The sequence below is a fragment of the Mirounga angustirostris genome, unplaced genomic scaffold (genome assembly GCF_029215605.1).
Source record: "Mirounga angustirostris isolate CCGP_5_RB_7025 unplaced genomic scaffold, mMirAng1.0.hap1 SCAF_17, whole genome shotgun sequence".
NCBI lineage: Eukaryota > Metazoa > Chordata > Mammalia > Carnivora > Phocidae > Mirounga > Mirounga angustirostris.
In genome coordinates, this window is record NW_026991725.1 from 52792141 (window position 1) to 52818894 (window position 26754).

At 43.9% G+C, this 26754-nt stretch overlaps 1 protein-coding gene across 4 annotated transcripts in view; it reads left to right on the top strand.

Annotated features, from left to right (window-relative positions):
• LOC123854503 (protoheme IX farnesyltransferase, mitochondrial) overlaps positions 1-26754 on the top strand; it is a 133202-nt gene that overhangs the window by 23016 nt on the left and 83432 nt on the right. For 3 of the 4 annotated variants that reach the window (XM_064583261.1, XM_064583262.1, XM_064583260.1), the window contains exons 4-5: positions 8182-8247; positions 8749-8873. In XM_064583261.1, coding sequence (XP_064439331.1) covers positions 8182-8247; positions 8749-8873 — 191 coding nt within the window. The remainder of the gene's footprint in view (positions 1-8181; positions 8248-8748; positions 8874-26754) is intronic. The other variant, XM_045889822.3, reaches the window with a different exon arrangement.

Sequence of the window (26754 nt, forward strand, 5' to 3'; positions counted from 1 at the left end):
CCTGCTCAGCGGGGAACCTGCTTCTCCCTCTCCCTCTGCCTGCCACTCTGCCTACTTGTGCTCTCTATCTCTCTGTCAAATAAATAAATAAAATCTTAATAAAAAAAAAAAGAAATTGAATCATTTGAAGCTTAAGCTGTTAATAGAAATGAAGAGAGAGGAGGAAATCTTAAGTACAGCTATTAAGTAAAAACTACCCGCTCATTTTAAAATCAGAAGGGACTTAATTCCTGCCTCTTAATTAAGTTACATCGTTTTGAACCTTGAGATCAGCCAGCAAAACTGATTCCATTGCTTGGACCCACGCATAAGCAAAACCACGTACAGGTTCATTAACTGCCCGTTCCTGTCAGCTTTGTACATGCAAGAGCTTTAAAGAGAATATGTCTCAAGTTTGTAGGATTTGGATTCCAGAATTGCATGGTATCCGCTCTCAGGGATAATGAGATATAATAGATCACAAGGATAATTTGAAATCTGTAGAGAATCTCAAACTCTAATCTAGCCAGGGGTTTTAATCTGTTGACTAAATCTTTTACCAGAGTTGATAATTATCCAAATTGATTTATTGGAATTTTGTTTTTAATTTAATTCTTCAGGAGCCCATGCTAAAAAAAAAAAAAGGAGGTTTTAAAAGAGAGATAAAATCAGTTTGTAGATGACCAGTTTTCTAAGACCATCCTTACAGTTATTTTTAACTGATGATCTCGGGAAATAAAGTGACTTCATTATGCTTATGCTCAAAGACCAGTAGTTCTCAAGGTACTGAGCCTTTAAAAAAATCTTCCTTCCTTCCTTCCCTCCCTCCTTCCCTCCCTCCTTCCTCTCGTGCACATAACGTATGTTTATAATGTTTATGCTATTGTGTATGAATGTCACATACAGCAGAAAAGTGAAGAGTTATTTGTAAACGAAATTCATGTTCTTGTACCAATGCACTGTGTTCATTTTAAGATAAGCATAATGTGTGTGTTTTAAAATAATTAAAGTCAAATATAAGTGAAAGTTTCATGGTTTCTTCCCATGTCCCTGAGTTATCCACACCCTCCCTTTTTTTTTGAAGTGAGGGCTTCCGAGCTTTAAATACACATAAAAGTACTTTGGCACTGTAACGTGCTTCACAAACGTAAGTTTTGTTTTTTACTGTTTATCATTTTTAGTCCACATTTATGAAAGGACTGCTCTCCAGTCACTCCCCGGGAGCCACAGAGAAGTAACTGGGGTCACAACATAGAGGCATGCGGAGCTTGTAGGCAGTGTTCTGTTGTCTCCAAGTTCCTTAAGGCAGTGCTTTGAAATGTTAAGTCTAAGCTTAGTGGCCAGAGACCTGTTTCACCTAGAATTCTAGAAAGCACATTTCAAGAATTACCAAGAGCGCCACTTACTAAGTCCCTATTTGCTGGGCACTGTACTTCAGGGTTTTGCTACAGTGAAACACTAGTGTGTCTCTTAAAGGTGTCGAATGGCGTGGACAAGAGTCGGAAGTCAAGAGTTGTTGGTCCCTAGGGACACTTAGCTTGGGGAAACCAAGATGGTGGGATCGTTGCCTTTGGGTGATTGAAGGATTGTGCTGAGAGAGGGGTCCTTTGGTGTCACTCGAGAAGAGAGAAGCGACCACTTAACATCTATTCCCAACAGAAGGCCTGTGCCAGAGCCTTCAAACCGCTTATCTACACCTCTGTACTATTGCTGTCCTTCCCAGGCCCTCACCGCCTCCCGCCCCGCGCACTGCCCTAGCCTTTTCTCGGTCCTCTGGGTAAATTTCCCTCCACTGCAATCCATTCTCTGCCTTGTTGATAGACTGGCCGTTCCTAAACGCCACCCTCCTCACGGTGTGCGCTGCTTTTCTTTTTTTTTTTTTAAAGATTTTATTTATTTATTTGAGAGAGAGAGAATGAGAGACAGAGAGCATGAGAGGGAGGAGGTCAGAGGGAGAAGCAGACTCCCTGCCGAGCAGGGAGCCCGATGCGGGACTCGATCCAGGGACTCCAGGATCATGACCTGAGCCGAAGGCAGTCGCTTAACCAACTGAGCCACCCAGGCGCCCCGTGCGCTGCTTTTCTTCAACTGCAAAGCAAGTTACCACAACTTAGCAGGTTTTTTTTTATTTTATTTATTTATTTTTTTAAAGATTTTATTTATTTATTTGACACAGACAGAGAGTACAAGCAGGGGGAGCGGCAGGCAGAGGGAGAGGGAGAAGCAGGCTCCGCACTGAGCAAAGAGCCGGATGCGGGACTCAATCCCAGGGCCCTGGGATCATGACCCAAGTCGAAGGCAGAAGCTTAACCGACTGAGCCACCCAGGCGCCCCACGAGTTAGCAGTTTAAAGCAGCACACGGTTATTATTTACCAGCTTGAAATCAGCACAATGGTCTGGGCTGTGGTTCTCACCTGGGGTTCTCTTCTAGGCTCGCTGTTCCCCTCCACCTGTTGGCCTGGACTCCGCTCCTCTGGGCCCTCCCAGTTCCTTGCCATGTGGCCCTCCTAGGAGTTCCCATCAGGGACTTTTGCTTTCTTCCAGCCCGGTGGGACAGGTGTACTTGCGACTGTTTCAGAGTAAATATACATTATACAGAACGCAAGTAAGAACTTCTCTCTGGAGAAGGCGGGCAGACAAGAGAACCTATTTGTTGACTCCTGTGAGTGATGGGCTCTGGAAGAAGGCAGCCCTGGCGGGTCTTAAGACAGGCCTTCTGGGGGCGCCTGGGTGGCTCAGTCGGTTAGGCGGCTGCCTTCGGCTCAGGTCATGATCCCAGGGTCCTGGGATCGAGGCCCCGCATCGGGCTCCTTGCTCCGCGGGAAGCCTGCTTCTCCCTCTCCTACTCCCCCTGCTTGTGTTCCCTCTCTCGCTGTGTCTCTCTCTGTCAAATAAGTAAATAAAATCTTTAAAAAAAAAAAAAAAAGACAGGCCTTCTGGTTCGGAAGAGATTGGTGGGGCTGCAGCTGAGCTGAGCTTGGGCCACATAGTCAGGACTGCCTATATCCTAAGCACCTTCACGGACTGCCGCTGACCCTCTGTGCATGCAGGTGCTTGCGGTTCACTGGCTGGACACCCACCCAGGAGTGAGAATGGTGGTGGGTCGGGCTTCATGGGGGGTGGGCATATTCCTCCACCTTGACTTCCTTCCAGAGTCATCCCAGGGCTTGCTGTCCAGTGCCCCTGGGCCTCTGTCGGATGGGTCACGCTTCATTGGCAGCATTGATTTTATGTTTACATGTGAAGGGACAGAATATGAGATTACCAAATAAAATATAATTTCAAGTGTTATTAATCAAAGAATATATTACACTCACTTTTAATGAGATCCTGGTGTTGCAGAATGAATCCCAGGAAATCAATGAAAAGTTTAATTACAGTTGTTAGCAGTGCTGTATGAGAATATTGCTTTGGTCAATTTTACTTGTACAGTTTATCAATCCTTTCTGCCTTCCTCTTTCTTTAAATTAATTGCCTTGATGAAGTAAGTATAAATACATTCTTTGTTAGAGTTCAGTGTTTAAATGTGTTACAAAATGCAGATTTCCTCCTCAATGATAATAATTATAATAATAGTCCTGATCAGTTTTTAATGTACATTACAATTTGTACAGTTTTAAATTAGGCAGTGTTTCCATTTTGCAGACTGACTCATTGTTAGGTCTTACTAAAACATAGTCCTTTCCCTTTATCAGTTTTTTGCAAATCACTTTCTGTCTCTTCTTAACTTACGAGTTGACCTGTTAGTCAAAATTTGATGTGCTTTTTGTATCGTTCATCACCCAGTCAAACTCTGGGGCAAGTAAAAAGAAAAACAAGATACTTTCTCCCCTGAATTAACAGTTTTATTTTCATGTAGCTACACACCCTTTCTGGGTTTAAACGAAGTGAATTTTCTTCTTGCAGCATTTTTATCTTGACAGTTCAGTGATTGTTGTGCTGTCTCTCCCACTACGGTGGAAATTGCCCTTTCTTTTTATTTGTTTATAAAACACAATACAAAATGTTGATATGGATACTGAGAGATAGCTAAAGTTACTTTGGTGACTCTGGATTTTACTAATTCTATATTGAGAAAATAATTATGCATTTTCTGTGCTCTTTTAACTCCCATAGTTGTTTACAAATAGTCTACTTTTGGTTTAAGGTTCAAGGCTTTACCATAGAGTCAAGCATTATTTTAGGGGCCCTGGGTGGCTCGGTTGGTGAAGCATCTAACTCTTGATTTCGGCTCAAGTCGTGATCTCAGGTTGTGCGATCAAGCCCCGTGTCGGGCTCCACGCTCAGCTGGCTGTCTGCTTGGGATGCTCTCTCTCCCTCTGCCTTGCCCTTCCCTGCTGCACTCTCCCTCTCACTCTATCTCTCTCAAATAAATAAATCTTAAAAAAAAAAAAAATTATTTCAACCGATTGACTCCATGGGTGGGAGCAATTTACTTAGTTCATTTTGAGAGGGAAAGCCCTCCTGTCTCTTTTCCTTCCAATTCTCCCAGTGACACACCATCAACCTGTCTTCCTGAGTGGTTGAGTTGAGAAGTAACCTGGGTGTTACCAGCCTTTTTTTTCCAGTCCTGGCTTGTCACCACACACGGCGATAAGTGAGGAGTCGCCCGACCTTTCTGGAGAGCTCTTGAGTTGTGCAAAGCAAGATGACTCATTCTGGGACACCGGCCTATCCACAAGGCTTGGTGATTGATGGCGTGTATCTATAAAGAATGAAAAAGCCTCCTCACAGAAGGGAGCTGTTTTGAGTATTCTAAAATAGGAGTTTTGTTTGCTCTAAAACAGGTGCCTTCCTTAGGAGTCATTATATAAGTGCAGGTATGGCTCAGTGGACTGTGAAGTGAGGGGCCGTTCTTTCCCTGTCGTGCGTGGGTAGAATGTCCTCTTAACTTGAATCTGCAAGGGCTGTGGGCGAGTCTGGAGTCACGTGGCATTTTCTTCCAGGTGTAAGTCTCCGTGTGGCTGTTCGCTGGTCTGGACTTAGGTGAGACTGCTGTGCCCCCCCTCGTGGTACCGGATGTGAGCCAGAGCACGCTGCACCCCCGGAGCCGAGGACAGGAGGGGGGAGCCGTGCAAGCTTCCTGGCCGAGGCCAGCTGCCTCTTTTCTCCTATTTGCCTTCAGGTCCTAATCTGCTGCTTGCCTTTTTGTAACCTTTTATCCAAACCTGCGTGCCCATTCCTGTACTTGTCCTCCCAGGACATGTGGACGCACACCACATTTGGGGACGACATCGTTAAAGGAGGGACTTTTTGGCCAAAGGACATATTCTGGTTTCAGGTGACCATCTACACACATGTACTCAAGTCACCTTTGCACGTTGTCATTGAGCCCAATCAAAGAAACACAGAAATGCCAAGAAACCTGTGTCCAGTCTAGACATTAGGGGCTTGTCCATATGGTAAAACAGGAAAGAGCTTCTATATGCTGCTGATAAAACTAGATTGAAGGGCGTGCCAACCAATTCGTGATCATTGGGAGGAGCGGTCAGTTTCCTGATCATTTCTTGCTGCTGTCAGTGGTGGTGCCTCTGGTCCTGCTTCCTGGGGTCCCATCACTGCACCTCATCCTCCTGTGATGTTCTTTGTCTGGGTGTGACACGGTTTCCTTTTCCCCCATCTGTGAAGTTCTGACATTTTTTTTTTTAAGATTTTATTTATTTATTTGAGACAGAGAGAATGAGAGACAGAGAGCACATGAGAGGGGGGAGGGTCAGAGGGAGAAGCAGGCTCCCCGCCGAGCAGGGAGCCCGATGCGGGACTCGATCCCGGGACTCCAGGATCATGACCTGAGCCGAAGGCAGTCGCTTAACCAACTGAGCCACCCAGGCGCCCCGAAGTTCTGACATTTTTAAAAAATATTTTATTTATGTATTAGAGAGAGTGAGCACGAGCAGGGAGAGGGCAGAAGGAAAGAAACGCAAGCCAACTCCCCAGTGAGCACGGAGCCCGAGGCTGGCCTCGAACTCACAACCCTGAGATCATGACCTGAGCCGAAATCAAGAGTCGGACACTTACCGAACTGAGCCACCCAGGCGCCCCGAAGTTCTGACGTTTTTTATACACTTCTTGCCACCGTACTTCATTGATTATCTCGTCCATTCCCTCGGGCTCAGCCATGGTCTCTGGGCAAGTGACTCAAGAGCCTCATGCCTCCCTCCTGCCTCCCCAGGCTCTTTCCTGAGCTCCAGTTTCATCTTCTGTCACTTTCTGTACATTTTTACATGGATATCCTGTGGTTCTTCAAAAGCAGCACATTTTCTAAAGACCAGCCAGCTCGATCACCTTTCCCGGGATGGACTTCTTTCTGTTACTGTTATAATGCTTCTCCAAGTCACCCTGTGGTGCAGCACTTTACCTTTTATCCTCTTTTGTTGTTATTTTGTTTTGTCTTTCTCCTTGCAATTACCAAGTCCTAACAAGTGACCAATCACAATAGCCCTTATATCGGGCGCCTGGGTGGCTCAGTTGGTTAAGCGACTACCTTCGGCTCAGGTCATGATCCTGGAGTCCCGGGATCGAGTCCCACATCGGGCTCCCTGCTCGGCGGGGAGTCTGCTTCTCCCCCTGACTCTCCTCCCTCTCATGCTCTCTGTCTCTCATTCTCTCTCTCTCAAATGAATAAATAAAATCTTTAAAAAAAAACAAAACAAAACAATAGCCCTTATATCTATTTGAGTCCTGCTTTTACTACCCTTAGAGTGGATTAACAGTAGAGCCTCTCCAATTGTTTCTCTGAAAAACCCTCTGCCTGTAGTAAATCACAGTGCCCACTGCTTCCAGGCTAACCTTCCAGTGACAGGTCACATCCTTGCATTGGGCTGTCAGTGACTCTCTCTGCCAACCAACTTGCAAACTACTCAGCTTGAGACCCTGCCGTCTGGCAGCCACCACTCTTCCTCCCCTGTCCCTTCCTCCGGACCTGGCATAGCCATTGACCTGAAAGTCTAGTGGTGAACCACGTAGTCAGCTCCTGCCCGAAGGAGTGCCTGGGGAGGGCCTCCCTAAGACGTCATATTTGAGGGGCGCCTGGGTGGCTCAGTCGGTTAAGCGCCAACTCTTGATTTCAGCTCAGGTCATGATCTCAGGGTCGTGAGATCGAGCCCCGCATCAGGCTTGGTGCTAATCCTGGAGCCTGCTTGGGATTCTCCTTCTCCCTCTGCCCCTCCCCTTCCCACCCCACCCCCACTCATGTGCTCTCTTTCTCTCTCTCAAAATAAAAAAACAGGGCGCCTGGGTGGCTCAGTCCGTTAAGCGTTGGCCTTCAGCTCAAGGTCATGATCTTGGGGTCCTGGAATCAAGCCCCACATCAGACTCCCTGCTCAGCGGCGAGTCTGCTTCTCCCTCTGCCCCTCCTCCTGCTTGTGAGCGTGCTCTCTCTCTCTCTGTGTCAAATAAATAAAAATCTAATAAATAAATAAAGAAAAATAAAATATCATTTGGGAGAGAGGCAAGGTGGAAGCAAGGAGGTCACTTAGGGGACAGGCTCTTGCCATTGTCCAGACAAGATAATAGCTTGGACTAGATGACATGTTTCTCAGCCTCAGCACTCCTGACATTCTGGGCCAGAAAATTCTTTGTTGTGGGGGGCTGTCCTGCGTGCTGGAGGATGTTTAGAGGCATCCCTGGCCAGCGTCTGCCCACCTCCAGCATGACAGCCAAATATGTCTCCAGACATTGCCCAGTGTCCCCAGGGGGCAGAACCATCCCTGGTTGTGAGTCAGTGGGCTTGATGGTGGCATTAGAGGGGGTTTTGAAACACAATACTCTGCAGTCGATGGGATGTCGAGCAGGGCAAGAGACGAGAGACTCAGTAGTGCTTCCTACGTGTTTGGTTTGAAATCCTGGCAGATGGAGTCCGGTTACTTTAGACTCCTGACATTGGTCTTTCTTGCCCCTGTGCCTGTTCTTGGAACTCTCCAACCACCTGTGATGTCGCCCACCCTACCATTCTCCTCCTTTTCTTACCTCCCCTCCTGAAGGTCCAGCTTAAATGCCATCTTCTTGAAGTCTTCTCCGATCAGCCTACCACTGGTGATCCTTTTGCAGTGAATTTCTACAGCCCCGTATCAGTGTGGACCTGTCAGCTTCTGTAAACCCCCAGCAAAGAAGGACCAGGGCCTAAAGGAAGGACCAGCCTTAGCAGATGCTTGAATTACATGGTTTTGCTTCTATCCCTCTGTTCCCATTGGTGGCTGTAGGATTATCATCTCCTTCTGGTCATCCTCTAACCGTTATCTGGACCCCAGAATCATCATCCTCTACAGGTGAGCCTCTGCTCAGGTGGTCCGAAGCTTGTCATAGAATTGGGACACTTATTATATGCTGTCCTGTGTTAGAATTATTGATGTATGACTCTCAGCTCCCTGTCAAGTAGAGTTCCTGAGAGCAGGAAGGAGCCCTTACAGACCTTTATCCCATATACTGCCTGATCAGCACAGTACCCATCACGAATTAGGTATTCAGTAAGTGTTTGTGAATGAATAAGTGAATGCTTGGATCTGGAACATCAATTTTTTTTTTTTTTTTTTTTTTGGTCCTCTTGAATATAGTGGCGTTAAAGGAAAATTAGCATTTCTCTATAATGAACACATAGAATTTTGATAATCAGAAAAGAATTTTTTAATTTTTTTAGTGAGAGAGGGTTAGCCTGCAGTTTGCGTCACCGATGAAATGGATTGGTCTGTATGGAAGAGGGCTGGGTTTTGGCGTTTATGGTCCGGACTGCGCTTCAGTGATGAGATGTCTGCTCTCCTTCTGTCTTGCAGCTCTGGTCGTCAGCACCACTTCAGCCGGATTTGCACTGGCCCCAGGACCTTTTGACTGGCCCTGCTTTCTGCTTACTTCTCTGGGCACAGGCCTTGCATCCTGTGCCGCCAACTCCATCAATCAGGTGAGTGGGTCACTTTTCAGCTCAATCGTGGTATTACTCCTTTTTCCTAGACTGTGGTATTTGTCACATTTTTTTAAAAAAGACTTACCAAACCACATATACAGATGGAGAAGTTCCAGGAACTTGGGACACTGCGTCTCCTGTAGAGGTCTCTGGGTAGCAGAGCTGATCTGTCTCATCTCTTGAGATGAATGGTTTTCGGGTGAGAGAGCGGTCGTGTATCTGCTTCAACTGACCAGGAGTCAGGGTTAGAAGCGTTTCAGAGCCGTCAGACTTTCTGCTCTCATCCGGTTCATGCACATTTCCCTGAGCTTATCATTTTCTGTGTTCTTCTTTCTTTGGTTTGATTTGTTTGCATGTGTTTACATATACAACAATGTATTTGTTTTAAGATTTATTTATTTATTTCACGGGGAGGGGGGCGGGCAGAAGGAGAGAGAGAATCCCAAGCCGACTCCGCACTGAGTGTGGAGCCCGATGTGGGGCTCAGTCTCACGACCCTGAGATCACGACCTGAGCCAAAGCCAAGAGTCAGACGCTCAACTGACTGCGCCACCCAGGTGCCCCAATAATATATTCTAAACAAGCATATCCAGCTTTTTAAAAAAATCAGTAATTCAGTATTCAGTAAACTTGGTGTGTGTGGAATCACAGAATATATTAAAAAATTAATTAGCATATTATTTTTAATGCATCGTTTTGTCCCCCTTTTATTTTAAACATCAAAATAGTTGTCTAAAAATTAGTTCTCCTCCTACCCCTGCCTGGTCATTGTGGTGTGTGCCCCCACGCATCCTTTTTCGTCAGATACCAGAGTGAAAAAGTCTTGGCTAAAACTTAAGGAAAGTCGTTTTCATCACCAGAACACCCACGAGGAGTTGGCCCAGTTTTAAAACAGGAATTCAACTTACAAGTAGGAAAACAGCATGGTCAAGTGGATATATAAGTTGGCATTCTGTAAAATATGGGAATTTTAATTTGATGATGCCTCAAATCATTATGCTTTCACAATGTGTAATCAGCTGTTTGGGGAGGGATCGATCTATTTCAAATAAGGTTTATTTTTTGTTACTATTTTTAATGTCCAAACAGTCTTATAGGGAGGTCCAACTAATCCTGCCACACTCCAAACGTACCGTCCCATCCCGTCCTCTCTTGTAAACCACGGGGCAGCTCTTCCAAGCTGTTCTTCCTTCTGCTCCCCTCCCTTGTTGCTTGGCTAAGAGAAGAATCCTGGTTTCACAATGAACATGTTTTTAATGAAATTTTGAATAGAAAGCAATATAAGCAAAATGGATTTGTGTTGCTATTTTGGGTCTATTTCTCAAAATATTTTTAAAATTATTACTTTTATTTAGTTATAAATCTAGATCATGAGATTAAGCGAGGAACACATTCTAGTTTTCAGGCCCCTTTTTTCAGGTGAAGAGCTGTACTTATCCTTGAGACACTAGCTGCTGTCTCCTGCTTAAATTATATGGATTTAAATAAAAATTTAAAATGAAAGTGTAGACATTTAGAAAAATAGCAACAACTAACTAATAAGCACCAAATGGTTTAGAAGTCCCCAAACATTATAAAAAATAATAGAGTTGCCTTGAGTTTGAGCTGCCGTCCCTCTCCCATCCCCCGCCCTAAAAAAAGGTAGTTCAAGATCTTATCATGGAAAAAAAGGCCTGTCATTAGATGACAGGAAATATCTAGAGAGAAAATATCTAGAGAGAAAAAAATGGAATGATTTACATTTCAGCAGAAATTTCCAGAAACTGAACATAAGCTAAGGTGTTAGAAATTTTAAAAGTCTAAATGCGTTTGGCTGCTTTGTTTTATCATCTGTAGGAAGTATATTGGCTACAAGGGTGATTTAGGGTCTGTGCATCTCAGACTACTGAGAAGAACCAGACGACGTGATGGGATTCTTTCTGGAACCGACAAATCGCATTGTCTGCCTCTGTCTGTTAGCATTCCCTTCTTAGGTCGGCTTCCTAGTCCTGTTCTGCACTCACTCACTCAGCCCTCCGCTTCTTCCTTTGGAACACTCCACGTCCTGCTCCACAGTCGCTCATCCCCTGCAGGCTTCTTCAGTGCTGTGGGTAACATGGGCCCTTAATTTCTTCATTTTCTCGTATTCCTCATATCGCCTCCTTCCACTCACCCTGGGCTCCAGTTTCCTTTGGAAACATCACAGTGCTTAAACATCTCAATGGTCACCGTCATTGTTGAATTCCACTGTTGTTATGGTAACGGTAAGCTTCCCAAATTACAATATTTTCTCAATTTTGTTGGAAGGATTTTAGTTCGAGTATTATTAAGCAGTCACATAAAATAAAGGAAGGTGAGAACATTTTCACTAGGGCCTTTAATTAGTGTAAGCAGAGCGAAGAGCACTGGGCAACAAACCTTTAAGTGAGTTTTGAATAGCAGGTAGATAAAGAAATAGTTGCTGGTGAAAAGCCAGAGCTTGCTGTTTTCTTAGGGAGCTGGTATCCAACTTAAAGAATGCATATATGTGGTTGGTATGGATAAAAGTTTTCAGCTTCTAACAGAGTTCTGTGGGAGACAAAAAATTTCTGTCTGCATTTATAAAAGGATTCGGAAAACATTTCATATTTTTTAAATACTTGTTTTAGCTGTTATTAATTTAGAGTGCTTCTTCTTTGTACCCTACTTCTGTGATCTCTCTGTGAAAGTAGGAAAAATAAAGCTTTGAAAAACAGTTCCTACATTTGTTTTCGGGAGAGAAAATGTGCTTCGGCTTCTGATTTATGAAGTAATGACTAGTGCATAAATATATATATATATATATATTAGAAACCACTAACATTAAAACGTAAGAAGGAATTACATCCATGTTTTGTAAAATATATGCATGCTTCGTTTGAAACCATAGTGAGGCCTGAAAGCGGGTGTGCCTTCCAAGGATGAAAGCCATCCATAAAATTTAGCAACTGAAAGATAAAATGTGGTAGACGGCTTCGACTGCTCGAATCTTGAGAAACAAGCGACTCAGAGTGAAAAGCTGAGTAAATTCAAGTGGAATGAATTTTAAAAATTGAAAAAGATAAGAACTTGTCAGAAAATAATCAGCATAATTGAGTATTTGACGTAGTAGATATTGTTATAATCAACTGTATTTGGGATTGTTTTACTTATGTTACATAAGTAATTTCTTCATTTTCTCGTATTCCTCATCCTACGTGATTTTTTTTTAATAGAGGTTAGGCGTGGATGTCAATAAATACATTTCTGCAGGATCCATTTTATTGGTGACCTGCTCTTCCTCCTGATGGAGGTGCCCCCACTTTCGCAATCCGTGCTCTGTTGTCCCAGCTTTGGGCTTCTGAAACCACCACGCACATTTCTAAGTGTTTTCAGAGGACAAGATAGGAGAAGTGACGTGGATGAGGTGAGGGCTGCCAGCCAAAGCATACATGAGACTGATTTCACTTGGAATGTAGGGTCTTAACAAAATAACTAATTGTTGACATTCATGCAGTGTTTTAGAGTTTACAAAGCATATTTACATAAATTATTATTTAAACCTTACTACCCTGTGAGGTAGGCGGCATTATTGCCATTTCTATTTGTAAAACATTCTGTTTTGCTTTGAATTATTCTTTTTTTTTTTAAGATTTTATTTATTTGTTAGAAAGAGAGAGCATGCACAGAAGGAGAGGGAGAAGCAGACTCTGCTGAGCAGGGAGCCCAACGAGGGGCTCGATCCCAGGACCCTGAATTCATTATCTGGGCCAGAGGCAGCCACGTAACTGACTAAGACACCTAGGCGCCCCCAATGTTCTTTTTAAAAGCAACATTTAAAAAAAATGTGTTATGCAAATAATATTTCCATTGCAGATCAGTGACAAAATATAAATAAGCAAAAATAACAATAACATTCTTTATTTTATGTTTTCCTTGTGCCAGGCACTGCTCTGTGTTTCAGAATTACAGCAGAGGACAAACGGAAACCTCTGACTTTGTAGTGCTTATATCCCACCAGCCAAATAGATTCACTTGTTAACATTTTGATTTGTATTATTGTAGGCTTTTTTTTATACACACACAATCGCCACATATATGTTAATTTCTCATAGAAATGATTTATATGTTGACATATCAGATAAAGGGCTAGTATCCAAAACCTATAAAGAACTCATCAAACTCAACAATCCAATCAAGAAATGGGCAGAAAACATGAACAGACATTTTTCCAAAGAAGACATCCAAATGGCCAACAGACACATGAAAAAGTGCTCAATATCGCTCGGCATCAGGGAAATCCAAATCAGAACCTCAATGAGATACCACCTCACACCAGTCAGAATGGCTAAAATTAACAAGTCAGGAAACGACAGATGTTGGCGGGGATGTGGAGAAAGGGGAACCCTCCTACACTGTTGGTGGGAATGCAAGCTGGTGCAGCCACTCTGGAAAACAGTACGGAGGTTCCTCAGAAAGTTGAAAATAGAGCTACCATATGATCCAGCAATTGCACTACTGGGTATTTACCCCAAAGATACAAAAGTAGGGATCCGAAGGGGTACGTGCACCCCGATGTTTATAGCAGCAATGTCCACAATAGCCGAACTGTGGAAAGAGCCAAGATGTCCATCGACAGATGAATGGATAAAGAAGAGGTGGTATATATATATATATATACACAATGGAATATTATGCAGCCATCAAAAGGAATGAGATCTTGGGTGCCTGGGTGGCTCAGTTGGTTAAGCGACTGCCTTCAGCTCAGGTCCTGGGATCGAGTCCCGCATCGGGCTCCCTGCTCTGCGGGGAGCCTGCTTCTCCCTCTCCCACTCTCCCTGCTTGTGTTCCCTCTCTCGCTGTGTCTCTCTCTGTCAAATAAGTAAATAAAATCTTTAAAAAAAAAAAAAAAAAAAGGAATGAGATCTTGCCATTTGCAACGACATGGATGGAACTGGAGGGTATTAGGCTGAGCGAAATAAGTCAAACAGAGAAAGACATGTATCATATGACCTCACTGATATGAGGAATTCTTAATCTCAGGAAACAAACTGAGGGTTGCTGGAGTGGGGGGTGGGGTGGGAGGGATGGGGGGACTGGGTGATAGACACTGGGGAGGGTATGTGCTCTGGTAAGCGCTGTGAATTGTGCAAGACTGTTGAATCTCAGATCTGTACCTCTGAAACAAATAATGCAATATATGTTAAGAAAAAAAAAAAAGAAGATAGCAGGAGGGGGAGAATGAAGGGGGGGAAATCGGAGGGGGAGACGAACCATGAGAGACGATGGACTCTGAAAAACAAACTGAGGGTTCTAGAGGGGAGGGGGGTGGGAGGTTGAGTTAGCCTGGTGATGGGTATTGAGGAGGGCACGTTCTGCATGGAGCACTGGGTGTTATGCACAAACAATGAATCATGGAACACTACATCTAAAACTAATGATGTAATGTATGGGGATTAACATAACAATTAAAACATTTAAAAAAAAAGAAATGATTTATATGTATAATACATATAGCTTCTGTATACTTTCTCCTTTAAGTAATGTATCATGAACACTTTCCCATGTCAGTATTCACTATAACATGATTGTATATGGGTATACCTTGATTTGTTTAATCAGTCTCTCTTTATTTGACGGTTTAGGGATTTCCACTCTTTTGCCCATGTAAATAATGATGAGCCAAAATTCTTATAGCTAAGTATTTGAATGTGTCCTTAGCTATTTCTTTCAATAAATTACTAAAATCATGTGTTAAAGGATATGTAGTTTTTAAAATAAAAATTTAAGGGGGACCTGGGTGGTTCAGTCAGTTAAGCGTCTGATTCGTGATTTCGGCTCGGGTCATGATCTCAGGGTTGTGGGATTGAGCCCCGTGCCGGGCTCTGCACTCGGCGTGGAGTCTGCTTGAGATTCTCTCTCCCCCTTCCTCTGTTCCCACTCTCTCTTACTCTCTCTTTAAAGAGATCTTTTAAAAAAATAAAATAAAAAGTTAAAATCAAACAAGATATGTATTGTTGGGCGCCTGGGTGGCTCAGTCGGTTAAGCGACTGCCTTCGGCTCAGGTCATGATCCCAGGGTCCTGGGATCGAGTCCCACATCGGGCTCCCAGCTCAGCGGGGAGCCTGCTTCTCCCTCTGACCCTCTCCCCTCTCATGCTGTTTCTCTCTCGCTCGCTCTCTAATAAATAAATAAATAAAATCTTTAAAAAAAAAGATATGTATTGTTAAGTGCAGAGAAATTCCTTCCCGGAAGGTCTTTTGTTTGTGTGTTTGCTTGTTTTAAATCACCATATGCTTCTATGTGGCACATGTGAAGGGCTCATCCCCAACACTGCATGTTAGGAAGTCTGTGCCAGATTTGCAGGTAACGTTAGGTGCGTCCTTTTTTTTTTTTTTAAATTAATTTATTTATTTTAATTATTATGTTAATCCCCAAACATTACATCATTAGTTTTAGATGTAGTGTTCCATGATCATTGTTTGTGCATAACACCCAGTGCTCCATGCAGAACGTGCCCTCCTCAATACCCACCACCAGGCTAACCCATCCTCCCACCCCCCTCCCCTCTAGAACCCTCAGTTTGTTTTTCAGAGTCCATCGTCTCTCAAGGTGCGTCCTTTTAATTCAAGTTGTTTTGATTACTTAAGAGGTGGAGTTTTTTGTTTTTGGTGGGGGAGGCTTTTAATGTTCATTGGCCCTTTGTGTTTCCAGTACGTTCTAATGTGTGCAGATCGGATTATTAACTCTTTGTCACGTAAGGTCTGAATATTTTCCGCAGTTTTCTTTCAAAGTGCAGACGTTTCATATGTTTGTGCTGGCAGATCTTTTACTTTTTAATATAGGGATTCTCAGCCGTGGCCCTCTTGCCAGCATGGGTTGGCTGACTTTGTTGTGAGGGGCTGTCCTGTGCTTTGTGGGGTGTCACCTGGCATCCCTAGTCTTTACCCACCAGCTGGTCTTAGTAACACACCCCTGAGTTGTGACAACCGAAAATGTCTTCAGACATTGCCAAGTGTTCCCTGGGGACCAAATCGCCCCTGATTGAGGACCACTGCTTTAATGATTTCTACTTTTGATTTCACTCTTAGATCTTTACCCAAGATCCTGGCTCCGATTTCTGCCGCAGGCGTTCTCTGGCTCACATTTCTCTCTGTGTAACTACCCACTGATAGCTGGGTCGACCATATGTCCTGGTTTATGCTTGTGTTCCTGGCGTGATTATTAATAATGCCCCCTTTTCCCCTCTCCACCGTTCCAGTTTGGGCAGGAAATTATATGGGCTCTATTCATAGCCCACCTGTGCCTTCAATCTTTTACTCGAAATGAGAGGTGGTAAAAGCACCTTTGTACCCAAAGACCTGGCCTGGGGTTCTGGCTTTTCTCCTCACCCGTGTGCAGACTGGGCAGGTGGGGGTTTCCTCACTGCAGGCCGGGCCCCCTGGCCTGCCTCTCCTTCACTGTTACTGTAGTCACAGACAGGATCCACAGCTGGGCCGAATGGTGGAGCTGTGTGTACACACAGAAAACAGAGCTTAAAGAATCTTCTCCACTGTTCCTCTGTTAGTAAATCGTTCAAGAATGTTCACAATTTCTGGGCGCCTGGGTGGCTCAGTTGGTTAAGCGACTGCCTTCGGCTCAGGTCATGATCCTGGAGTCCCTGGATCGAGTCCCGCATTGGGCTCCCTGCTCGGCAGGGAGCCTGCTTCTGCCTCTGGCCCTCCCCCCTCTCATGTGCTCTCTCTCTCTCTCATTCTGTCTCAAATAAATAAATAAAATCTTAAAAAAAAAAAAAAAATCTTTAAAAAGAATGTTCACAATTTCTTTTGTGTTGGATTGCTTTCATTTTTACAATACCCCTGGCAGATACTGCTTACACGGTTATCACTGATTGCCAAGGTAGCTGGTTCCCTAGGTGGGCAGCACGACCATTGGAAATGTCTTCCTCCTACGGAGCCAGAGACTGCGTCCTCATAGCTCCAACCTGTTGCTCATAGTTCTCCTCTCTGGGAGAGCTCATTGTGTCTTCTTCCATGTGACAGTACTTTCAGGCTATCACTTTCTAACCACGGTTAATAGGCCCTTGTGGTATCACCATATAATTCTTCATCTGTGTCTCTTCCCTAGAAAACTCTCAACTGTGAGACCAACGATTGCGACTTACTTATCTTGTACATCCAGCACCTCTTCCCCACAAGCACGTAGCAGGCCAGGAGGGTGAAATTCCCAAGGAAGGCATGTTGGGAATAAAGGAATATTGATGGGGGAAGCAGGGGAAAGTAGCAAGAAGTGTTCATCATAATAATAACCGCAGCTCACACTTACTTAGCACTTGCTATATGCCAAGTAATGTTCTAAGCATTTTATATCAACTCATCTGCTTAAGGTCTAGGTTCATTGGATTTCCCCTCTCCCCCCCGAAATGGCTTTTTTGAAAGATCAAATGAACGATGAATGAATTCATAACCTAGACTTAGCTCTAAGAACCCAGGGACTTTATTTTGGAGAAAATTACAAGAAAGGCACAAAACATAAGTAGACTTTCAGATCTGCGAGGTAGGTTATAATTAGAAAGTAAAGCTGATAAGGGTATGTTATCTCTAGGCTCTAGTGTCTCTGGGAATGTTGAAGAGTTTTTATGAAAGGAAACGAAAGAGATCAAGAGGTGTGAATGAAGCAAGGTCAAGAAGAGATGTGTTTTTTTGTTTGACACTGACAGTACTTGAGGGACTTTTCATGGCTGAAATAAGGTAAAAAGGAAGAGCTTTGGATAAAAAGCTCTGAATTATAGGGTGGGTAGGGCCACAGAAAATTCACAGCCTTTTAAACTCTGAAAGGAGAAACAGATAAAGATTTTTCTGTTTTCCCAGTGAATATGAGATTAATATCGGAATACATCTTTCTCCATTCTCCCTTTCTGTGATGTCTCTTTTGTTTTGACTATGCAGTCTGCCTTGAGCGATAGGAATTGACTTTCATCTTCCTTGTTGAACAAAAGTGGTTATTAAACTTGGTGGCGTATTCTAGGAGAATAAGACCAATGTTAGCAAACATCAGTGATGTGATTCATAGAACATCCTATGTGTAAGAAAAATCAATATGAGAAATATACTTTTCCTCTGAATGTTGTAATTTGTTTGACTTTGATGTTCTAACCGGTGGGCAACTTGCATTCATTCAGTGGCCTCTGAAGTCCATAACTTGTGGCTTATTCAGATGATTCACATTAGCTACTGCACTAGATCAGATCTGCCGAGAGTCTTTGAATAGCATGTGGGAAAGAGTCTCCAACTAAATATGTTTTTTATATAAGACAAATGATGAGCATTACTGAAAAATGTCCAAAAGAAAACGCACTTTAAATGTGGAGTTTCTCTTCCTGAATTTATATAACCCCAAATAGTTCCTAAATTGCATTTGATTCCCCTCTCCTGAATGATCCATCTAAGGTAGAGTGAGTTTGGCATTGGTATTCATAACCAAAATAACTCTAGGTCAAGTTTTGCCAGCAAATGCAGAGACGATGATAATGTGAACATAGATTTGTAGATAGTATTTTGTAATTTACGCGCCATGTTAACTGGCCATTGTTTAATTCATTTTATTTATTTTGCTTCTTATGACATCTCCGTGAGGTGACATTATTCCAGTCTTGTGGAAGAATACTGATCACATGTCTGAAAATGGTCAAATCGGGAGCAGAACCTGTGGACCACGGACCCCAGGTTCACTGTGTTTTCCTCCCGATTGACATGTCCTGGTCCAGTCACTACTGCAGAATAGGGTTATTCCCATTAATACGAGTCTTCCTTCTACCAACCTAACTGCGGACATCGTTGCTACTAAGTGCTGGAGGTGAAGGAGCCGTTGTGGGCATGGTAATAGAGCCGTCTCTACTCCGAGCAGAGGATTTAATGCGCTTTGCCTTTGGAAAGCTACGTGCTCAATTAACGGTAGTTGTTTTTATTGATGTTAATATGAACATGTGGTCTGTATTTAGCCCATATCCTCCATGCTTTCAGAATCTGGTTATGCATCAGCTGTCTCCCGTTAGGGTCTCAAGACAGAATGGGAAGGGAAGATGTGTTAATTTTCCAGTGCACTGAGAGACTTGGGTTCTACTTGCAAACTGTAATATGTGTGTGTGCGTATGAATATACGTACGCACTTCTTTCGAGTGTGCATCTACCTGTGTTTGAATTCTTCACATTTGAAAGTGTGGTTACCATTTCGTAGGTGCTGTGGAATGGTGTAGTTGGTTCTGGTAAATCTAAGAAGTGCTGGTAAAAATGGGTCATGAATCGAACAGCAGATGTTTAACTGAGACATAATGGAAATAATACCAATTTGGATTTTTGAAGTTACGATTCTTGGCTTGTGTCTCTGGGTAGTATGTCGTGATTAAACCTGGTTTGGGGGACTCAGAGACTTGCCCCCTTCCTGGATGGCTCCATGTCATTCCAACACGAAATCAAGCCGTTTCTTCCCAAGTGATCTCTCTCTTTTCTTTTTGTCCTGTTCTTTTCTTTTTTTAAAGATTTTATTTATTTATTTGACAGAGAGAAACACAGCCAGAGAGGGAACACAAGCAGGGGGAGTGGGAGAGGGAGAAGCAGGCTTCCCGCTGAGCAGGGAGCCTGATTTGGGGCTTGATCCCAGGACTCTGGGATCCTTATCTGAGCTGAAGGCAGATGCTTAACAACTGAGCCACCCAGGCGCCCCTGTCCTGTTCTTTTCTCTCTCTCTCTCTTTTTCTTTTTTTCTTTCAGTCTTAGTTATGTTTTGCCTTTGCTGATAGTCTGTTCTTCTCAATCCCAGTAGCCTGTTTGTCTTCTGCTGTGAACTACAGACTCCCCCCTGCCCTACCCGCCGTTAGGGGGACTCCCAGCTGACTGAGGGCTGATGACATGGATTCGAAGCTGACTGTGTGGCCTTTCCCCGGGAGACTTGTTCGTTACCTTATCTCATACGTACTCTCTTTGACTTGGTGACAAATTGCTTTTAAGGTTTAATACATGAAAAATTTTGATGCCTTGATATTTGTACTGTAAAGTTGAGAGTCATTCGATGATTCTGAATTCCCTGCCGAGCTCCTAGACACTTGAAAGGAGCAGGAGTAGGAATCGGGGTGTCTGGGATGGACAGTGGGACAGATTGTTCTACCCACGCTCTTTAACCCAGACCAGCTTTGGAGAATTCTTTGTATTGCTATTTCCAGCCAGTCACAGAGCCCCAGACTGCTTCAGGTGAGCAGTTAGACCTTTAAAAGTTGTGTGTAAGTGATTAAGTAAACCCTAAAAATTCACATTTTCACGACCACCCAGTTCTGTCTTATTGAATTTCTAAGCAGTTTTAGAAAATATTGTTTGGCAAGAAGGGGAAATTACTTACCTGTGTGATTAATCTTAAGGAAAATTTCACTCTGGCATTTCCTTCAGATCCTATGCCAGATTTCTCCCGGAAGCAATGATCATAGAGGGAACAAAGAAATTCTAAAGGATTTGAATGATGGAATGTAGAGATAGGATGAAACAAAAGAGAAAACTTGGTAGTTAATAAGATTTATGTATACTTGTAATCTAGAATGTCCTTATGCCTTAAAATATACGGTGCAACCTTAAAATACTAAGATAATATGCAGGTCTAGCTTTTATTCCAGCTGAGGTTCCTTTTGGACTAGAAGATATTTACCTGCTAGCTTATAAGAAAGAAGACTAACAATGAAATAAAAATTAGTAATTTATCTGAATAATGTTATTCTGGTATTGCTTTTGGCACATGTATGGTCGATGGTCTAGAACGTGCTGTAGTTCACACTATTGTCATGAGGTGAGCCGAGTAAGGAGGATTAACCACGGGCAGCTCACCGAAGCTCCGTGCATAAAGATCCATCCACTTTGAAGTTACTGTTGTCCTCTCCTAATTAAAAATACCTTAAGGCCAGATTCTTAGTTCTTGTAAAAATACTCGGGGATTTGAAAATCGGGGTATTGGTGAGGAACAGAATGTACCGAGCCTGGATTCCCTCCACGATTTTCACTTACTCTTGAGTGAAGGACCGAGTGACTAGCAAAAGAGCTTATTTAAATAAGTGTGCGGTTAATCTTGGACAGTTAGGCAGTCCCCTGATTCAAGGTCTGATATGTTTTCTCACAAGAAGGGCAACAGTTGGTAAGTCTTTCAACAGGTAGATATTCAGCCATCCCAACTACCTCTGGGGTAAGTAAAGTGAGGTTACAGTAAAAAAAAAAAAAAAAAAAGACCCTTTTCATAAGTACTTGGTGAACATTCAGGCTTGAAGACTTGGCCTCAATGCCTTTGAAAGACAGGAAAATGTGACTGGGCGCGTTCTCACTTGCACAGAATTTTGTTCATTCTGCGTAGTTCAGGTTAAAATGATTGAGGCAGGAGAAGCTGTTGAAATCCCCTCGACGTTTACCTGCCTGTTGGAAAGAAATTTCGATTCTCCTCAGACCAGAAAGCAAGACATCATTGAAGTTGCAGCAAGTGCTGATGCTGTATGGTGGCCTTTTCCTGAAAGTTACTTACAGAAAGGATCCTCACGCATTTATTGATGACTTTTGCTAGTGATGGAAAAAGCTGTCCCTGCCCTGAAGAAGCTGCCACTGGTGGAGGAAGACAGACATCCAGGTAAGTACAATAAAACAATTAAATATGCTGGTACTGCCGTAGAAACAGGCAGTGCTTTCGGTGTAGAAAAGAAGGCGTAGGGAGTGGTCATTTCTACCTGTGAGGTCAGGACGGCTTCCCAGAGAAGGGACCGGAGCCTCCGAAGGAAGGTTAGGTGGGTGTTTATCAGGTAGATGTGTGTGAGAGGAGAACTTTCCAGGCAGAGAGAACATCCTGAGTAAAGACACAGCACATGTGAAATTTTACGAATAGGAGATCTCTTGGGCACCTGCACACATTACAGTGCAGCAGAAACAAGGCCCACGGTGCCATGGATACTACGAGAGATTTGGCTTAAGAAGTTAGCGGGACAGGTCATACGGGGCCTTGCGTGCCTGCCCAGCATCCAGACTCACCCTGTAGATGTTGGGCAGCCACTGGTAGGCGTTAGTACGGCCATAACACGGCCAGTGGCTTTCTGTTAGTCTAAGGAGAGAGAAGACAGTCCTAACTTTGACCGACAGACTCTGCGTGGCCTGTTTCTTCCCCAGCCTCTCCTCCTTCCACGGCCCACACCTTAGATCACAGGGTCCGCCTGGATCTCCACTAAAATGTCACCTAGCCACATGCGTTTCCTGAGCACCTGGTCCGTGCCAGGTGCACAGTGCTAGGCACGCAGATACATCTCTTCTCTCGTGGTGTTTTACATAGGACAGCAAGAGTTGGGCAATAGGGGCGCCTGGGTGGCTCAGTTGGTTAAGCGACTGCCTTCGGCTCAGGTCATGATCCTGGAGTCCCGGGATCGAGTCCTGCATCGGGCTCCCTGCTCAACAGGGAGTCTGCTTCTCCCTCTGCCTGCAGCAACCCCTGCTTATGCTCTCTCACTCTCTCGCTCTGTTCAGTAAATAAATAAAATCTTAAAAAAGAAGAAGAGTTGTGCAATAAATATATTAACAAGAAAGTATCAAGCGGGGGACAGGAGTGTGTGGAAAGTAAAAGCAGACAGTGCCACCGTATCAGGGTCTGCACAGACTTCCTGACCCTCCAACCTGTCATCTCTTCCCCCTGCACCACACCATGCCGCTTTCCTTTGTAGTGGTTTTAAGTGGACATTCCGGCGATCAACTGTAAGCTCAGCGAGGGCGGGGACCCTGTTTGTTTATCCACAAATCAGGGCCTGGCGCCGGGGAGTTGCTAGGAGGCCAATAAGGACCTGGGGTCAAGGACAGCCTCGGGGCAGGATCCGTGTCCGCCCCTTATTCGCCCTGTGACTTTGGACAGTCGAGTTATTCTGGCCTGACAGATGAGGTTGGTGAGAAAATGAAATGATACGTTTAGTTCTTAGAGAAGGGCCTGGTACTTAGTAAGCATGCAATTAATGTTAATTATTATTACTATTTATTTATAAACATTTATTGAATGAGGAAGGGAGGTGGGAGATTTGCTTTCTCTAAAAGTTTGTTTAGCCATTCTGTGAACCAAAGCTGGAGGACAGACCGATCCAGATAACAAAGTGGGTAAGATCCTGAGAGCCTGAAGGGCATCATCAGGAGAGACTCAGAGTTGAAAGGGCCCAGTCGATAACCAGATGTCGGTTCTAGTGAGGAAAAGACAGGTGGAGGCGATTTCGGACATGGGTAGAGGGCCATCCCATGAGGCAGGGGATCCGGAAGAAGGAATGAGTCTTGGCAAGGAAATAATAATTCAGCTTGGATTTGGGGGGTGGGTTCCGGGTTTGCTGTGCTCTCTCCCGGTATATCCAGGGGGAGATGAATCGAGCCCTCGGTGGCTCCCAGGAGATTTTGGCAGGGGATGGAGACAATAAGCGTGTGAAGGGCTGGCCCCATAAAGCTGCTGGTTGACAGAGGAAAGTGAACGAGTGGGGGCGAGGAGGGGAGCGGTGCAAACTTAAGGACAGTCGAGAGGACAGGACCCGTGGAGCCGCAGTGGTGTTAAAATCTGTGATGTGTTCTGTGATGGGAAAATAAAGATACTGGACAAATGGAACGAAGGTTGTGGCACAGGAGTGCGAATGGATCAGCCTAGAATAAAACCTGCATCCTTATTGTGGGTGCTCTGGCCTCGGCCTCCATTCTTCTCCCTCTGGCACCCTGTTCTCCCCACACCAGCCGACTGTTTCCTTGCCAGCCCCTAGACGTCGAGAACTCTCCGCTGCAGTCTTGCCAGTCCCTGTGCCCTCTGCCTGCTCATTCCCTTCCCTACCCTCCCGTCCCTCTCCTCTGGCATATTCTTTCTGGTTGTTGTCTGTTTCCTAGAATGTCAGCACCGCGAGAGCAGAGACCTGGTTTTATCCATCGTTCATTCCCCAGTGCCTAGAAAATTGTCTGGGGTACAGTAGGAGCTCAACGTATGAATGAGTGAATACGTGAGTCATGACTGTTGCCTGTTGTTTGGTGGGAGAAATAGGCATCAGTCAAAAAATCACACAGATGCCAATTACAACTGTGGTGAGGGGTGTGCATTCCGGCACACGGGACGCCTGACCTCTCCCGTGAGGAAGAGTCAGCTGGATTGATGCCGGGTCGGAGACCAACCTGGAGACCTGTGCTTGGCCCTCATTGCTCACTTTGTTCTTCCTATCGATGGCTTCCTGGGGTGGGGCGGGAATTCCCTGGGGACGGATCTAGCCATCCCACCCTCCCTCCCACCCCCCTCAGACTCTTGAGTTTCTAGGACTGTAATTGTGTTTGTAGGGAGCAGCCTTGCTGGAAAGTGATTATAGGCAAGCCTTAGAAATGAGATTTTTTTTTTTTTTAAAGCTATTCCCTGGTCACAAGGAACTCATTTTAGTCACCCCCAGTGACTTTTTCCGTTTTCAGAGACACATGCTCTCGGCTCTCTTCCTTACCTGTTTTACTTGCTGTTTTAGGGCTGTGTGGTGGCCTTGATGAATGGGAGAGTGAGCTGAGCAAGGGGAGCTGCTGCTATGATTGGCCCAAAATGCAGGTCCCGTATTGCTAGAACCTCCGCTTCTTTAGTACAAGCTGGACACTTGGACTTTCATGTGAAATATCCTGAGTTTTAAATGTTAAATGTTGGCTCAACAACAAAAACAAAATTGGCCTGGAGGACCCGCTCCACCACCCCGCCAAACACACACACACACACACACACACACACACCCAGTTCTGGCCTTCGAAATAGGTTATATAATTTATCAGCATTTACCAAAGTTTTGTTTTTAAAAAAGAAGAAAGATCTACCTTCTGAAAATAGAATTCTTAATGATTAAATAGTGAAATGTGGTTTTCTCTCATCGTTACCATGCCGAGAAGAGTGAGGCACAGACTATCTCAGTAGCTTCCTTAGAATCAAGCCCTGGATGCTGAAATGTACTTTGTGGATTAAACTGCTAGCTTTCTTGGCCATGTGTGGCTTCTCCAGCTGTACCATGGAGGAGCTCATTATTTTTAAATTAAAAAAGGGGGGGGATGGTAAAGCTTTAGCATCCAAAAGGTAAAGGCGAGGAGGGTCAAGTAAAAATTACTTCAAGAAACACCTGGAAACTTCAAATGTGTTTACAATTATTTCTCCACCGATGGCGCGTTATGTTTCAGAAAGTGCCATTAATCGTAATAGAGTAACACACAGCTCTTTGTGAAATTTAAGTCCATTGAGTATCAGTACCTTCAAAGACAATAAAAATCCCAGCCTGCATTGATCTATTCCCCTGTGAGGAGTTACTACAATGTATATTGTATCATTCCATGTGAAATTCTTTGGCTTAATCGTCTCTCATTTATTTGCAGTTGTCTGAGGTCAGCTTTCCATCCCGCAGTTGTCAAATAGCTGTCAAATTAAGAGACCAGATCCTGAAGTTCATTTACATTTCACGCCATTCCATATCCATACATTTTTCGGCTTAAGTATTTGAATAGTCATCCACATTTCTTAATCATCCTGCCCCTCATTAGCCCATTTCTTCCCCCGCAAATGCCTACACACACATTAAGTGCGATATCCTAAGTATTTTTATTATTTTCCAGGCATCGTTTTAAAAAATTCACATGAGGGCGCCTGGGTGGCTCAGTTGGTTAAGCGACTGCCTTCGGCTCAGGTCATGATCCTGGAGTCCCGGGATCGAGTCCCGCGTCAGGCTCCCTGCTCGGTGGGGAGTCTGCTTCTCCCTCTCCCGCTCCTCCCTCTTGTGCTCTCTCTCTCAAATAAATAAATAAAATCTTAAAAAAAAAAAAAAAAATTCACATGAACTTTTAACAACAACAACAACAGCAACAGAAAATCAACTTGAATTAGACAGCCAATTAATTTCACTCACTGCTCTTTTTTGCAAGAAGAGAAAATCCAATCAATTTAAACATGTCACCCTTGTTTTCATTGTCATGTTGCTTTTCACCCTTACTTTTATCATTTCCGTCAAGTTGAAATCTAAATTGTAATTGGTGTAGAATTCTTAATTTGCTTTCTAAGTGTCGGCATAGGGGAATCTAATAGTAAGGAATTCAGCATTCATTTTTAATAATTCGTTGATCAAAGAAATATTCCTGGATAGGCTGTTGATGTTTTACTACAAAGTATCTCAAGCTGCCAGCAGGTGACATTGACACTCTGCTGCTCTATAAACGAGGTACGAAAAGATAAACTGAGGCATCTTAAAATCTTGGAAGAGTGTATTTGAGCAGCAATAGATTTTAATCCAGCAGCACCAAACCGGAATTGATTAGGAGCATCCTACGGACAGGAGCCAGGAGCCAGGAGCCAGGAAAGAGAGGGGGAAACAAAGCAAGGAAATTATTTGGGAAATTATTTGTTGTCTGTAGCTTAAGCGGTTGCCTTATTTGGGAAAGTTGGCTGTTTGTGATTGGTTGCCCTTGGGTTTTTCTTTCTTAACCTTAAGGCGTTACAGGCTCAGGTTTTGGTTTGCTTCTGTCCTAGCTATTAAGGTATTAGAACCACCTCGGTGTAATGGCCTCCTCGTTCAGTTGGCCACGCTTAGGTGTTTGAGGGATACTGTGCAGTTCAGTCATTTGGTAGAAAAACTACAGTCATGTGTAATTGTTAGTTGTTCGGTAGAAAACACCTAAGATGGAAATTCTTTAAGTTTGGTTATTAGATCAGTAAGTGGTATAGCACAAAAACATTCTCAAGTTTGGTTATTAGATCAGTAAGTGGTGTAACGCAGAAATATTCCCATGTGAGTTATATTTAACCTTCTGCACTAAGGTCACTTAAACCAATATTTGTTTAGCACTTGTTTTCCATAAATTTGTGTGTTACACCGGGCTTAACCTTT